This window comes from Macrobrachium nipponense, chromosome 22 (assembly GCF_015104395.2).
Source record: "Macrobrachium nipponense isolate FS-2020 chromosome 22, ASM1510439v2, whole genome shotgun sequence".
In the NCBI taxonomy this organism is placed as follows: Eukaryota; Metazoa; Arthropoda; class Malacostraca; order Decapoda; family Palaemonidae; genus Macrobrachium; species Macrobrachium nipponense.
In genome coordinates, this window is record NC_087213.1 from 46,364,525 (window position 1) to 46,382,441 (window position 17,917).

A 17,917-nucleotide genomic window follows, 5' to 3' on the forward strand; every position below is an offset into this window, starting at 1 on the left:
AACTCCTTTCTTAGTGGTTAGTGAGCAGAAAAGACTGCATGACTGCTCCCCTCCATTTTCCTAAACAATTTACCGAGTCCCCCTTCACTGTTACTCATTAATTTATTGATTTGTTATTTTTTCTTGGTGTATAGCAGTCTGCAGTGACTATCACCGATATCTTGAGACGTTTGTGAGAAAATCCATCCTTTTGCACTTCCAGGTTAATCGTCCTGGCGGTGATCTATGGCGTTGTTGGAACTCGAGATGGCGCGGGAGCAGAGTGTTGGTCTGAGTTACGCGAGCATGTGGTGGGATACCTGGTCATCCTGTCTGGATGTGTCGTGGTAGAGTTCTGCATTGCCCATGTGGCCATGCGGGGCACCATCCTCGACCCTACCCCACGAGCATCCATGCAGTACCTTCTTTATGTCAGATTATGTGAGTATCTTGATCATCATTATTAACATTATTTATTATATTGTTAATGTTGTTGTTGTTGTTACCAGGAAGAATGCGGTCTTCTTTTGATATTGTAGATTCGTATTAAAACAATGAGATTCAATTTTATTTTGGAAAATGTTTTGTAAACGTGTGCATTACCTTTAGGGCCCAATTAAATTTTTGTTTAACGTAATTACGTGTTGTGGTTTTAGAACGGGTAAAGGGTTTTTTCATGACTTTTATACAATTGCAATCTTCAGGGAAGCGTCAAACAAACCGTCTAGATCCACTTGTGTTTCAGGAAGCTGGTGATATGACCGAAGTTGTCACGTGGAGGTTTATTTTTTGCAATAAGGTGTTATAAACCGGTTAATAGAATGTCTAAATTCGTTTGTATCAAGCGGATGCTTTTTATTTCTCTCTCTCTCTTTCCTATGGTTGTTCCTAGCTCTTACAAGCGTTTTCGCTGACCTAATATCTAATGTTTTAGCGCATGAGACATTTTTCTGAAAAATGCTTTGAAAAGTAACTATTTTTGTAAATGTGCCAAATGTGTGATTGGCAAGTATACTTTTTAAAGGCACATAAAAAAAGAGCATGTATTGTCCTCATACATACACAAATTACATATATAAGTCTAATATTAAGCGACTCTTTCATTCTTGTTATGTTTTTATAACATCTCAATACTTTTTTTCTGGTTTGTGCTTATCGTCCTTGCATGGCATTAGTGCCCCCTTCTTGCATTTCATTTTTATTGCACTTTTGCGTCACCCCTTTCCAATTAATTCAAACCCTTTTGCGTTCTTTCTTTCATTCCTTTGCTCTCGCAGTCCGGGTCTTCTCTTCATTTAATTCCTCTTGGCCCATTGTGTCCCGCTGTTCATTTTCATCTGGTTCTATTGTTCTGGACTCCCACACTCGATGGACACTGATATTCTTTTAATACCTGTTCTCTCTCTCTCTCTCTCTCTCTCTCTCTCTCTCTCTCTCTCTCTGTCACATGATATGCACCCTTTATTCTATTTCAGTATTCTTTTAGCAAAACATTGCCCTCACATTGCAAAACTTTCGACTCTCAAAGGTATTAAAGCAGATTTATAGCCAGTCTGTAGTCGATTAACATATCAGGGAAGTTTGAAAAGAGTTCCCGCATATCACCCCCCCCCCCTCCCGACACCCCACACCCCGGGTTCCCGGCCCCTTTCCTTCCTTGGCTTGAATAATAGTAATGAAGTCTCAATTTTTTCTATAGGAAATCCCAACCGGAGCCGTAAGCTCTGTTTGATCATTATGACATCATGAAGAAGGATTCAATCGGAATAAGACTCTCAAAATGAATTAAAAGGAATAAATAGTCACTCATTTTATTTCTGCCCCTTTATTGAAAACAAATAAGCGTGTCTCGTTTATTTTCAGGCAAATGGGTCGGCGCTTTCTTCTCTCTTTTTCCCCCGTTCAGACAGTTTCATCCGGCCCTTTCGGTCCCCTTCTGAACTCAGTTTTCTCTTTTTCTTCTTTAATTACAATCGCCCTCTTGCTTTAGTAAATTGTGGTTCGTCTACCGTGACATTTCGTCATACCCTGATATTGTATGGAGATGATTTATTTGTGTCACACATATATACATACATATATATACTGTATATATATATATATATATATATATATATATATATATATATATATATATACACGTATATATTTATATAGAGATACATACATTATCTATATACATAAACATACATACATACATTATATAATATATATACGTATATATATACACATATGTATATATATATATATATATATATATATATATATATATATATATATATATATATATATATATATATATATATATATATATATATATATATATGTGTGTGTGTGTGTGTGTGTTATATATAGTGAGATTTTAATTCATTAGAGAACACTTCAACCTCATGCATGATGTCACCACAAAAGATTCTTCGTTTGAATGACCTTGGAAGTGGTTTAAGATAAGTTGAGAGTTAATTGATCGAAAGGGACCAGAGTGCCTGTTAATCAGAATTCTCCAAGAGAAGAAAATGTTCATGAATTCCCTTCCTTTTCCCTGTTCATTCTCTGCCCTGCTCATAAACCAGTAATAATATGAAAGTCATTAGAATAGCAGCGCTCTCCATTCCGTACCTTCGGTGGACATTTCGTGTTTTCCTCAACCCAACGCCAAGTGGAAGGCAATCGGGAGAATGCAAATACGATTAGGTTTATTCTGAAGCATCTTCAGAAAACTTGGGCATCTCTGAATTGTCGTTGTTTTCCTCTGTGTTTTTCCATTCCAGGTTTTCTCATATTGGTCGTATTCCCGATGCTCTTACGACATGGTCATTACCATTGTTGTAATGGGAATGTGTTTATTTTTCCTTTAAGTGGGAAAAGCGGAGTTTAATTCGCTTACTGTGAATGACACTTTGCTACTCTGCAGAGCGTAAAACCCACTTTTAGGTGGGTTTGTTAACGCCTTGTCACTTTTGGATGGCGACATATATAATAGGTGTAAGCGAACACTTTCCAAGTTTCATGAGTTACATTTTTAAATTATACATTAGGAATGCTCTATCCGGAATGCAGACGAAACTTGATGAACTGGAATTACTGTATGTAGTTGAATTCAATTCAGACAAACTTGGCTTTTCTCAGTAAAAACTTTAGTGTTTCGGTGTACTGCATTTCTTCATCAGAGTAACGGTCCAAGTGGTAGGTAAGACGGTTTTTATTTTATTTTTTTTTTATTGTAGGTGTAATTTTTCTTTTTGTTACGTCTGTAAATTTCTGCTATTCTTATGTCTCTTCTCTGCAAGAAGGAGAGGTCTCTCTCTCTCTCTCTCTCTCTCTCTCTCTCTCTCTCTCTCTCTCTCTCTCTCGTGTATGTATGTATGTGTGTATGTGTGAGACACCTTCCTCGCGTATCTTTCATATTTGTGAGTGTACAAACGTGTGTACGTACACGCTATGGAATGTAAAATTCATCGGATTTTTAGTGAAAAAAAGTTGTTTGAAAGTTAAGCTAACTTTCGGCGAAAGTTTTAATTGACTTAAGCACCTTTGATATACTCTTTAACGAACTGTATTAGAAGTTTTTATTTCTTTGTTAATTCTACGAGTGTGAAAGTTATTTTCCAGTTTCGTACGGTGGCTTCGCGTGATTAGTTGATGAATTGTGAGTTTTGTGTCTTTTGTTAACAAGTCTTGTATGCTTTCAATACTTTGCCGAAGAAAATGAAAAGAACTGGAAGGGAAACTCTATTCGTCTAGAAAAATAACAAAGCTCGTTACTTTTTTAGAAGTAATGTCGAAGCCTTCCTCCAGTAGAGAAAAAGAAAGAAAGGCAACTCGATGCTTCATCACAAAACAGAATGGCCTTGAACGGGGTACGCGTGTTTTCTGTTCCCTGAAGATATTCCAGTAATTTTGGTCCGAACTGTAGCCAAGTTTGGATGTGAATGGCAACGCCTCTGACTCAAATTCTCACCTTCTGTTTCGCTTTCATTCAAGGATATTCATTTTCAGACTTACGAGAACATTCGTGCAATAGCATTAGGGTTTTGCTGTTTCTTTTGTTTGGCCGTTATTGGGGCAGTACTAAGTAGGTGATATAATCGTTGAGTTGGCAATAACAATAGGAAAAGTGGTATGAACACTCAAATTGGTACATTCTAGAAATCAAATTTCGAGGCCACATGGAATTCGTACATGACAGCTATTTTTGCACAAAAGGCGCATCTGGTTCTCAAATTCAGCGTTTTAACGCGTCAGAAATTGAGCGAATCTTCCGATTTGGAATTTGGGAATCGTTTGCTTCTTTTTTGAATTATTGAAATCGTGCTATCGCCTGCTCAGTAATAAAAAAAAAACAATCTATAGTACTTACGACATTGCTGTGATCTAAATATTTCAGTATCCTTTGGTTCTTCAATATTTGTCAATGGCAACAACAAAGAGAAATACAGCTGTAACAGCTGTACTCCCAGGTCTCTCCAAGTTGCGGGCACTTATGATTGGCCATCTTTAGTCAGATAAGCTTAGTGTTTCTGATTGACACTAGTGAATTTCCACACGTGTCGTGTCTCTGGAGTTGTTAATGCAACATTTATGTCATAGTAGCATCTAATTTGAATACATAATTTCAGGATGTAACTAAATTCACATAATGTTCGTCTTGACAGGTGAATGTAAGAAGTGTTAGTGGAATTTAATCATTAATTAAGAAATCCCTCATGAAAGTCGCAATTATATAGTTCTTGTGATTACACATCCTCGCTGATTAAGATTGAAAACTAACCACTCTCATGGCTCACGGTATTAATATGGATTCTTTTTTTTCTCACTTTTTTGGTGATTTCACGACGCTTGAAGACGATGATTAAGTTCCTGAAGCAAATTATTCCCGTTACTTGAACACCGCCTAAATTCTTGGCACATCCATTTTTACTTTCATTCAAGCGTAAATATTTTACTTAGTCTTCCACAGAAAAACGCAATGCTTTGAGGGCCAAGAAATTCGTGTCTATTGAAGGCGAACCTCTCCTCCACCCATACCTGCAATTGCAATTTTAGACAATAATCAACAGTACATTTTCCAATTTGATGAGAATTTGCAATAATTTACAGCTCTGATGATATTTTGTTACGTTTCTGGTCCTTTTTGTTCTCTGTCATGCCCATGCCTATATGCATTCTGGTATGATTCCTTTTTACAGGGAGAGCGAGGTGGTTTAAAAATATACTAAGTTTCTTACAGTAGAAGTTTCCTTTGGATCGTGCTGACCATAGATCTATCTGTCCTGGTTCATTTTGTGGCCTTGGTTGACCTCTGCAGACTCTCTAATGGTTTACTGTTTGTCATTTTATTCTCTTTTACTATATTTTAGAGATGCTAGTAGCTTAATGATTGGTCCATTATATAACCTATTGCCACTTATATCCCATGTGATTCTTGCATTCTGTACTCCATCTACATGCTGAAATTCATGTTATTCTAGACCTGTCTTTCCATTGGCGACAAAACTTGTCAGTCAGGATTCGTTGTCTAACCTTTGACGATAAATTGTATGGTGTATGGGGTACTCCCTTTCAGTTAGGTAACAATGAACACCACTGTGAGTTTAAAGAAAGGATCCTATCACCGGTGTCCCTTGTTAATGCAGATATTCATGCTCTTGTGATTTTCTCATAACTGAATGTATATTTCTAGTGTTGTCATCCACAGACGTCCAGAAATTCATGAATATGGCTGAATGTTTTTGTGCACCATTGAACTGAATTTGAACGTAGTTCCTCACACACAGACACACCTGTTATATTACAGCTCACTGGGTTTCTCCCTTCAACAAACGTGGTATACGGGGATGGATCCATGGCTGTGCACCTGCAACTTCTAGGAGCCATAGGGGATAGGCAGAATATTAGTGATGATCTTAGGATTTGGTTGAATGTTTGAACAAGATGCTTACCTTTGCTAATCACAACCCCTACATGTTGAAAAGTTTGCTGGACGTGAAGATCGACGCATTTATTAGTTTATTTTTAAATTTTCATGATTTAACGTAGGTATTGTATGAGCCATAGTAAAAGCTGAGTGTTCTTTTTTTCTCATAAAGGAAGTAAAATGCTATGACATGACGTGTCAATTCAGTATGACAACTGTACAGAAAGTTGGGAATTTTAAGTGAGATATAGTCAGTTTTTCGAATTGGCCGCATCGTTGTAATTGTTATGTTTTCCTGGGCACATTTTTTCTTGAATGCTAAAACTTCATGAAGGAGAGAAAAACCATGTTAATCAAACAATTCAGATTAATGGCTGTGTACATGATCCGTGATGGTCATCCTGGGAAAAGATGCTGAGTGTAACTGCAAGTGTCTCACACTGCACAGAGATCCTCAGTGATCATTCATTGTCACTTTATTTGATGCATCTCCATATATTCCAGAGATGGGGGACCTTTTTGCACATGAAGGCCACATTAAAAGTCATCGTCACTTCTAGCGGCCGCATTCAGTAGGTGACTGATTTGTCATTTTAAACCTTTTGTAAACATTATATAATCAAATAGAAAGACAGGAGTAAAAACTAATATATGACAAATAGTTTACTTACCTTTTACACAAGTTAGCGGCGACTTCGAGATTTTTCGCCTTGAGACAGCATTTTGATATCGGGTTCTTATATAGAGGTTTCCAATTTTATTTGGCATTCACCCCCTGAATCATTATTTTTTTAACGATGCAATGAGAAAAATCCCATCTGCTCTGCTCCACTATATGTGCCGCTTTTATACATTTGAACTTCGCTCGACTCGACAGCGTCAATTTGTTTTCATAATGTCCGACCATTAACCCAGATGCGCTCTTGATGTTGAGCGTGGATTGACAGTGTCGTTCCTACTCGAAGGCTTTGCTGGGAATGAATGTACTACCTTCATTTGGACTGTCCGATATAAAAGATGTTATATTGGAACATTTCAGTGGCTGCCCAATCTATTCGTGTTCGTTTTTTAGATATCAATGTTATATTGGAACTTTATATATCTCTTTAGTTGGAAGTTATTGATATAGTAACTTTTTTATTTCATTTATATTTCTTAGGTCATCATTTTCTTATTAGTCTTGATCAGTGATCAACGATTTCCAGATATTTCGATAAAAGATCTTGAGAGGAATGTGGGTGCGTTGTCTGATGATCATGCTAATCGTTATGGTTCAGTCGTTGATTTTTCGATATATTATGAAATTTTTCTTTTAGGATTTTCTAGATTTTGACGTTTCCTCTAGCTTCGATAATAACATTTTAAACTTGAAGTATAATAAGATATGAAAATAATTAACCTCTGTTTTTCTTTCGAAAATAAACTGCAAATAGGGCTATGTTCTCCTGAAAAACTAAAAATACTCAGCTTTCATATTTTGATATTCAGGAACACGAGTTATAGCTTTTATGCATTTGTACTAAATTATCGTGTTATAAGTTTCTTTAAGTGCGTATGCAAAAGGATGAAGTTCGATATACACATGCGTGCACACGCAGACACAAATAATAATGTATATATTGCAATAATTGTGGAGACAGATATGTGGGGGAATCAGGTAGGGGAATAAGGACTAGAGTCCAAGAACATAGAAGGGCAGTACAGCTTAACTCTCAGGGGAGTGCTATAGCTAGACATTTGTTTGGGAAAATGACCATAGGATGGATTTCAAAAAACAGTAGGCTTATATACAAAAGGCAACAAAATAGTCACAGCGAGGGTAGTAGAAGGTGCGATTATCAGAGAGATCAAAGTAATTGAAGGAAACAAAGGTTTTACCTCAGAAGATCCCATAAGCCGAGCTTTGATATTAAAAGAAGCTAAGATTGACCCTGCTGACCTGGAGGTTAGGTTTCCTGCCCAACAGACTTTCGGTGACCACACCCTTACCACAAGGGTGAATCCCATTGACCATCAGCTCAGGATATCAGAGCGACAAGAGGGGATTGGCAACTCTCAAGAAAACCAGAACAGCCATCGCATAAATGACAGCACAACGAGAAGAAGTTCCAGAAGACTGCTGGGCCTTGACCCAGGCTAACATCCCAAACATCTCTTGAGAATGGGCCACAGAAGGGCCTGAAAGTACTCGAGTGTGGAGTAAAACTTAATGTAAATACTTAGAAGTAAACAAGTTACAAATTGAATTTGTGGGTTTCTTTTTCAATCGTCAGAAGAAAACTGAAAGAAGTTTTTGTTTGGTTCATAATGTATATATTGCCGTATATATATGTATGTAAGCCCCACGGTATTAATCCCAATAAGTGTACTAAATACTTTTTTTTTTACCTGAAACAAAGATAGTCTACTGGTAATGATCTTAACTTGTAACTATAGGAAAGTCCTAAATAACAAAATATACAGCAATAAAATATTCAAAACTGCAGAATTACTTCAACAATACCGTCATCTTTACCGGGATGGGAACACACACACACATGTATATATATATATAGAATAGATAGTCTATATATATAATGTCTAAGATATGTCTTATATATATATATTTAAGATATGTCTATATATATATATATAGATATGTTCTACAATATATATTATGTATAAGATTATGGTCTATATATATAATTATATATAAGATATGTTCTATATATATATATATATTATATATATATAGAATATGTCTATATAATATAAATATATATAATAATAATATATATATATATAGATCTGTCTATATATCTATAATATAATATATCTCATAGATATGCTATATATATATAAGATAGATACGTCCTATATTATTTATATATAGAGATATGTCTAGCTAATAAGATATCTAGATAGATATTGTCGATATCCTATAGATAGATATGGTCCGTATATATACTATATATAGATATGTCTATATGTCTATAGATTCTAGATAAGTCTATAATAATAGATATGTCTCTAAATATATATTTAGATAATGTCTATATTATATATAGACATGGCTATATATATATAGATATGTCTATTTATATATAGATCTGTCTATATATATATAGATATGTTATATATAATAGGATATGTCTATATATATATGATATAAAGATATGGCTATATATATAGATATTGTCTATATATATATATCTGATATGTCTATAGTATATATAGATAATCTATATATATATATATCTATATATCTATATAATCTATATATTAATCGATATGTCTATATATATAGATATGTCTATATATATAGATATGTCTATATATATATAGATATGTCTAGATATATATATACATATATATAGACTATATCTATATATAGATATGTATATATATATATAGTCTTATATATATATCTAGTATATATTCTATATATATTTAATATATCTATATATATATATATGATAATATATATAATCTATATATATATATATCTACTATATATAGATCTAATCTATAAATAAGATATATATATATATATATATAATATTATATAATCATATAGATATATATATCATATATCTATATATATATAGATCTATAGATATATATAGATCTATATCTATATAATATAATATATATATATAGATATATATCTATTATCTCTTATCTCGATCTATATCTCTATATATAGATATAATATAGATATTCTATATATCTCTATAGATAATATCTAATATATAGATATATATATATATATATATATATAATATATATTATATATATATATAATATATATATATATATAGATATTATATATATCTATAGATATATATATATTATAGATATGTAATATATAGATATCTAATATAATATATATAGGATATATCTAGAGATAGATAGAAATCTATATCCTATATATATATTATTTATTGCTATATATAATATTAATTAATATATATTACTATAATATATATTCTATATAATATAGATATCTATATATATATAATATATATATAATATTATATATATATATAGATATATATATATATATATAGTAGTATATATATCTATATTATATAGATATCTATATATATATATAATATTATATGTTATATGTTATATATATCTATAGATTATATATATCTATATATATTTAATTAAATAAAATATTATTATATATATATTAATATATATATATCTTAGTCTATTAATATAGATATAGCTATATATATTACTCTATCTATCTATCGATATCTATCTATCTATCTATCTATATATTCTATATCTTCTATAGTAGATATATAATATAGATATCTATCTCTATATATATATAGTTATATTATATATATATATCTCTATATCTATATATATATCTATTCTATATATATATCTATGTCTATATCTCTATCTATATATATATATATATATATATTGTTACGACCCTTGTTGGCCGTGGTGCAGGTTTGTATGCACTAAAGGATGTATACTCAGTGTTGTTACAGAGTATCCAGCAAAAGATGGTCAACGGAGACGAAAACACTCAGGAAAACTCAACAATATTTATTAACAAACAAAATTCATCAAAGTCAACCTTGTGACTGCCAAGGACAAATTCTAGTCCTTAAATAATCCCTTGGGATTCCTAACTACTAAAACTAAGCCCTAAACAGAGATAATAGAGAAACACATGAATGCAAATGCAACAAAATATGCAATATAACTGGCCAGATCAAAATGAATAAAATAACCAATACCTATAACTAAATAGGATAGGAAGGAAGGCGAAGAGTAACAGGGAGAAAACACTTAATCTCCTACCTATGTTGATAATCTAAACTTATAATATAAACAAATATAAAAGCCACGAGGCTGTTATCATCATAAGAATAATTATAACCAAACAATCAAAAGGGGGCAACAAATTCCAACTGTCAACAGTTTCATTATAAGATATAACTATATATATACAAATAATAATAACAAAAATATCTCCTCACATCAGAATGGGAGTCCGTGATCCAGGACTATAACAAAAGGTCTTGCCTTACAGTAGGCCGTGATCCAAATAATTTCAGAACTCTGCTAACAGGGGAGTACAGAAGCACCAGGAAGGAGGAGTCGAGAGGTCCTGCACGACCATACAAAAAGGAACGCTTACCTGGGATCTGTCTCCCTACTTGACTTCTGACGGGCATCAAGGCCCCCACAGCTGCAATAACCAAGGCGTCCTGGAAAAGCAAATGCTTCTAACACCTCAGGAAAACTCTTCCACTGAGGTGGCAGTGAGATAAGACCGCAGGTGGCACAAATCACCTGCAATACAAGCAGGACGCAACACCGCAGGTGGCCAGAAGCGTACCTGCGAAGGACAGCACTCAAAGTACAGCATACACAACACCGCAGGTGGCCAGATGTGTACCTGCGAAGGACGGCTCACAATACTTCCAAAAGCGTGGATAATATATAGTAAGTGCGGCAGCTGCAGAGCAAAAAAGGGACAGCCTCTGTAGAAAGCCTGAACTGTCTGCCCAAACACTCGCTCTGTCTCTTCTCACCTCCTTCACCGAGGGCTCCAGTCACGTACCCAAACGTAAACAAAAAGATACGAGTGTTAAAAGGGTAATTCAAAAATTTTTAACGAGCGGGGAGGAGGCGCAAAATCACCACACTAAAACTTAACTTTCGTAATATATACAATACAAATTTCCTTAAAAATAAATACTTAAATACTAAATGTCTTAATATTAAATGTTAACAAAATCACAAGGTTGACTAAAAACTGAAAAATTACGTTAACATCTGATACCTTCCTCCCCGAAGAAAAAAAAAAATTTAAGCCAGAAATTTTTTTTTTATAAATGTAGTAACAAACCTGTAAGGAAAGAATAAAGACAATCTACAACAGGCAAACATACAATAATAGAGCAACAAATCTGAAACCAAATTATATTACATCAACAGAAAATACCATTGGGGAATGCAAACCAAAAGCTTTATATAGCTTACCATTATTTTAAAGATCAAGTGATAATACCATACTCTGAACCCCAAATACAAGGCATGGCAAAGGACAGACATGACATAAACAATACCCATAGTTTTTAATAGGATCATAAAAGTCCACAAATCCCCAACGTCTAAGGAAACCAACCTACTTAACTTTACCTAAATAAACTTACAGGCACACACAGGCCTACACCTTAACCTACAATACACGAACAATATAGTCCAAAAAAAGTCATTATATATAATCATCAATTCAAAGTCCAAAGTATATTGTGACAAATCAATAATTGGCTAGGAACCAAGGGCAACATCATAAAATATTAAGAGTGTATAAACACTTCATACAAACCTCAACAACTGGCAGTCGCCAAACCGTATAATAAAAATAAACAGGTATTAACAAATAAACCTACTAAATTCAAACCTATAAAACTTGCAGGAACATTGAAACCATACTATATTCAAAAAAATAATTTTTTTCATATAACCTATTGGAGAAACGACGCAGGGTGACGTACGAGATAGAAAGGCAAACTAATCAATTTCGGGAAAGGGCATCAGGAATCTTATTTTCGGAACCCTTAATGTGCTTTATCACCAATTTAAATTCTTGAAGAAAGAGAGCCCAGCGCAAGATCCTCTGGTTGGCTCCTTTCATCCGTTCAATAAAAACCAGTGGGTTATGATCAGTCCAGACCTCTATGGGAAAAGAAAAATTAGTTACATAGGGTTTAAAGTGCATAAGGGTGCGGACCAAAGCAAGGGCTTCTTTTTCAATTGTTGAGTATCTTCTTTCTGCCGCCAATAACTTACGACTGAAATAAAAGAAATACCGGAGGTGAACTTCAGCATCCTCATTCCTTTGAAAGAGGACACCACCAATTCCTACATCACTGGCATCCACAGCAATGATAAATGGTCTTTGAAAATCTGGGGAAATTAAAATGGGGTTGGTCAACAACACAGATTTAAGCTTATTAAAAGCTTCCTCACACTGCTGCGACCAAAAGAATTTCTGACCTTTTTCTAGGAGTTTTGTAAGAGGATGAGCGAGGTCTGAGAAATTTCTAACGTACTTTCTGTAGTAGCCAATCATACCTAGACCCTTCTCACCTCTCTGACATTACTTGGGCTTTTCCTGTCACGGTCGCCAATTGTTACGACCCTTGTTGGGCCGTGGTGCAGGTTTGTATGCACTAAAGGATGTATACTCATGTTGTTACAGAGTATCCAGCAAAAGATGGTCAACGGAGACGAAAACACTCAGGAAAACTCAACAATATTTATTAACAAACAAAAATCATCAAAGTCAACCTTGTGACTGCCAAGGACAAATTCTAGTCCTTAAATAATCCCTTGGGTTGGGATTCCTAACTACTAAAACTAAGCCCTAAACAGAGATAATAGAGAAACACATGAATGCAAATACAACAAATATGCAATATAACTGGTCAGATCAAAATGAATAAAATAACCAATACCTATAACTAAATAGGATAGGAAGGAAGGCGAAGAGTAACAGGGAGAAAACACTTAATCTCCTACCTATGTTGATAATCTAAACTTATAATATAAACAAATATAAAAGCCACGAGGCTGTTAACATCATAAGAATAATTATAACCAAACAATCAAAAGGGGCAACAAATTCCAACTGTCAACAGTTCATTATAAGATAACTATATATATACAAATAATAACAAAAATATCTCCTCACACTCAGAAGGGGAGTCCGTGATCCAGGACTAATAACAAAAGGTCTTGCCTTACAGTAGGCCGTGATCCAAATAATTTCAGAACTCTGCTAACAGGGGAGTACAGAAGCACCAGGAAGGAGGAGTCGAGAGGTCCTGCACGACCATACAAAAAGGAACGCTTACCTGGGATCTGTCTCCCTACTTGACTTCTGACGGGCATCAAGGCCCCCACAGCTGCAATAACCAAGGCGTCCTGGAAAAGCAAATGCTTCTAACACCTCAGGAAAACTCTTCCACTGAGGTGGCAGTGAGATAAGACTGCAGGTGGCACAAATCACCTGCAATACAAGCAGGACGCAACACCGCAGGTGGCCAGAAGAGCGTACCTGCGAAGGACAGCACTCAAAGTACAGCATACACAACACCGCAGGTGGCCAGATGTGTACCTGCGAAGGACGGCTCACAATACTTCCAAAAGCGTGGATAATATATAGTAAGTGCGGCAGCTGCAGAGCAAAAAAAGGACAGCCTCTGTAGAAAGCCCGAACTGTCTGCCCAAACACTCGCTCTGTCTCTTCTCACCTCCTTCACCGAGGGCTCCAGTCACGTACCCAAACGTAAACAAAAAGATACGAGTGTTAAAAGGGAATAATTCAAAATTTTAACGAGCGGGGAGGAGGCGCAAAATCACCACACTACAACTCAACTTTCGTAATATATACAATACAAATTTCCTTAAAAATAAATACTTAAATACTAAATGTCTTAATATTAAATGTTAACAAAATCACAAGGTTGACTAAAAACTGAAAAATTACGTTAACATCTGATATATATATATATATATACATATATATATATATATATATATATATATATATATATATGTGTGTGTAATTCACGCCTCTTAGTTCTCAGAAGTTATGGATTGAAGTGTTAACGCTCTCAAATCTCAATAAATCTATATGGAAAAGAGATTCTCCTTTGACTATAGATGAATAAGCACATTTTCTCTCTGCGTGAGAGAAACGTCGTGTATAGCATAAGTTACCCAGTTAAAGTTTGCTATTATTTAATGTTTAGTCAATGTGAAATACAGTCTAAGATATTGAGATTTTAAATTTCACAGCCCACTGACCTCTGTTTGATTGGCCATATTTTGAACGTGGAATAGGGTCATAACTTTTCAAGTTTTGACTGCTGCTATTTTGGCTTAGGTTTTTAAGAATCCCCTAACATATTGGTGTTCTTTTGATATCACTGATTTAACTTGCGAAGGGTTGGCTTTTGTAAGCATTTGTCAAAAGTCTATCTTACTTATAAAGAGGCGTACATTTTCATTCTTGGCTCTGGTGGAATTTCTGCTTGTGCATTTTAAGTCGTGATCGAAGCATTTGGATTTAGATCCTCGAAACGTTTAGCACGAGTGTCCAGAACATTAAATGTAAGAGACCTTTTCTCAGTTGCTGTCAGACATTAGTTTTCTCCTTGACCAGATTCTATGAGCCAAACCACTCGTGAGCTTTTATTTAACTAGTTAACAAAATGAAAAATAGAAAATCAAGAGCCAGATTAACCTTTCTTGGAGTTTCCTCAAATATCTTCGCGCTGATTTACGTGAAAGTTTTTCTAAGTATCCCTCCTGGAAAAAAGAATGGTTGAGTGGGACACGTAGTTCACGTAGTCCTTTGAGACTTTTAACAGGCTGACGGTAATATGCAAATATTAATATTCTTCACAGCGCAATATTTGATTCCTGTTTTTTAGAAACAATATTGCTGTTCGTGAAGATAGCCGGCTGATGTCTACAGCTTTTACCGATCGAATTTCAATGACTAGGTTTTATGAAAGAGTTAAATGGCTCGTATATGAATGTTTGCCTATTTCTTACTGTGACTCGTAACGTCATTCTCATATGTGTGTATATAGGTATTCAGCAACCCTATATGCGATAAACCTCATTGTAGATCGTGGACATTAAACTAGAATTCTGATTTGCCAAAACTGCCAACGTAAAGAACAATTTATGGCTTCAAAAGATTAATGATTCCTTTGTAAGGGATGTTTTTACGGGAGCATCCATCCCAGAAACGTACTCAAAAGTAACACGCTACGTAATGCTAGGCCTCGGATTTCGTTTACTGTTTTTGGAGAAAGTGTAAAAACGAGAGTGAACCGATTAGATCAGCCCATCATAAGAAAATATAAGACTCTTCCCTTGTTGTGTAGTAGCTTCATTTTTGTAGTTAAATCGTTTTTAAAAAATGTCGCCATAATTTTGACTTGATTCATCCATAGGAGATAAAAAAAAATCTTAATCGTCTCTTAGGCTGCGAGGAAACGAGTAATCTTCATAATGTTAGGCTTCTAAATTTACTGCTATACATTTAACGTTTGTGCCAGTCTGTCAAGTTCTCCTTTGCAGACAATTTCACGCAAGTTTGAGTTGATTAATAAAACAAAACTTCTCTGTACAGAAAGATTTCCTAGAATGTACAAGATTTTCAGTTCACTTGAGTTTTTAAAAAGATTTTTTGATAAACGTCAACAGTAGGTATAGAATTACGTCTTTAAGTTATTATCTTTTGGAACAATTGTTGGTGGTTATTTTCATCAGCGTTAATTTTTGACTGCGTCATTGACTTATCAAGTTTTGTTCGATACGGTTACTTATATTTTGAAATGTTGGCTATGTTGTGATTAAAGTTACTCTTTTTTATATTTCTTAGCATACTCGGATTAATTTCCAGATGCATTATCAGGTCTTCTGTGTAGCTTCCTGTATATTTAGATTATTCGTTGCATCGTCTTGTGACCTCGCATTACTTTTGATGTATAGCTCTCTAGTATTCTCAGATTACTTGTTTCGCTCTCCAGTACCCTCAGCGTGTATGACATTAGCAATCTTGTAATCTCAGTTCGGTGAAAATAATACAGACCCTACCTACCGAGGGTTTATTTTGGATAGCTCCAGATCAAAGCACGGGTTGATTACCAAAATTTCACGTTTCAAAGGGTTTTAATTTACGCCAAAAATGAGGCAATAATTGGATATTTCAGCCATTTGAGAATATTTAATTTCGGATAAACCGTTAGCAATGAATATTGCATATCGGTTGTAAAGGAATAATTGCATCCAATCATACCGTGGTTCACAAATAATGTACATAAAATATATAGGATTTTTAGTTTTCTATAAAGGAAAACTATTGAGATGGCTGTGTCTGTCAGTCAGCACTTTTTCTGTCCGCCCTCACATCTTAAAACCTACTGAGGCTACAGTATTGGTATGTTGATCATCCACCCTCCAATCATAAAACATACCAAATTGCAGCCGTCTAGCCTCGGTAGTTTTTATTTCAATGAAGGTTAAAGTTACCGATGATCATGCGTCTGCCAGTGCTATAGTACAGGCCACCACCGTGCCGTGGCTGAAAGTTTCATAGGCCGCGGATCATACAGCATTAAACGCTGTACTGAAAACTCGATTCTTCGACGTGTTTTTCATTTGTTTTTTATTATAATAACATCTCACCCTTAGTCAATGTCTGTTCGCCAGAGGTGTGAAGCAGCATTTGGAGAACTTTCATTAACCATGTTACACGGATTTTGGTTTTCAAAATTATTGGTGGTCAGGTTACTTGTTGTCCCGAGTTTGGTTCCCTATTGGAAAAGCATTCTTTAGGTCAGTTCTGTTAAAATCTTTTTGTGCATTTCTTGATCTGAGCAGTGAATAGGGTTCCTATTAGTAGTGATGATTGTGGTTGGTTACAACCAAGATAAGATTGGAAAGGGCATAGGGCTAGTAACCTCATCCCATAAGACCTGCTGGAAGCTGGGATGATAACCTCTTTTGTGAGCTATCCCTGTGAGGAGAGAAGATATAACGTTGACTGAATATATAAACATATATGTATATATAGACATATGTAATGTTTGTGTATTGAGTATAAATATATATATATATATATATATATATATATATATATATATATATATATTATATAATACATATATATATATATGTGTGTGTGTGTACATACGTATGTATTTGCACACTATATAATATATACATATATATATATATATATATATATATATATATATATATATATATATATATATATACATATATATATATATATATATATATATATATTTATACATATACATATATGTATATATAATATATTTATATGTATATATATTTGTAGATATACATATACACATATGGACCTCTATCTAAGTGTATGGGTACTTGTATGTGTATGTGTGTTTTGTCATGCACTGCAATGTCTTTGTTTCCCACTCTAGTTTTGCAAAT

General features: G+C 34.3%; 1 protein-coding gene across 1 annotated transcript in view; it reads left to right on the forward strand.

Annotated features, from left to right (window-relative positions):
* Positions 1–209: 209 nt before the first annotated feature.
* Positions 210–17,917, forward strand: part of LOC135198624 (diacylglycerol lipase-alpha-like) — a 273,416-nt gene continuing 255,708 nt past the window's right edge. Inside the window, exon 1 of the mRNA XM_064226381.1 lies at positions 210–420. Coding sequence (XP_064082451.1) covers positions 354–420 — 67 coding nt within the window. The 5' untranslated portion in view covers positions 210–353. The remainder of the gene's footprint in view (positions 421–17,917) is intronic.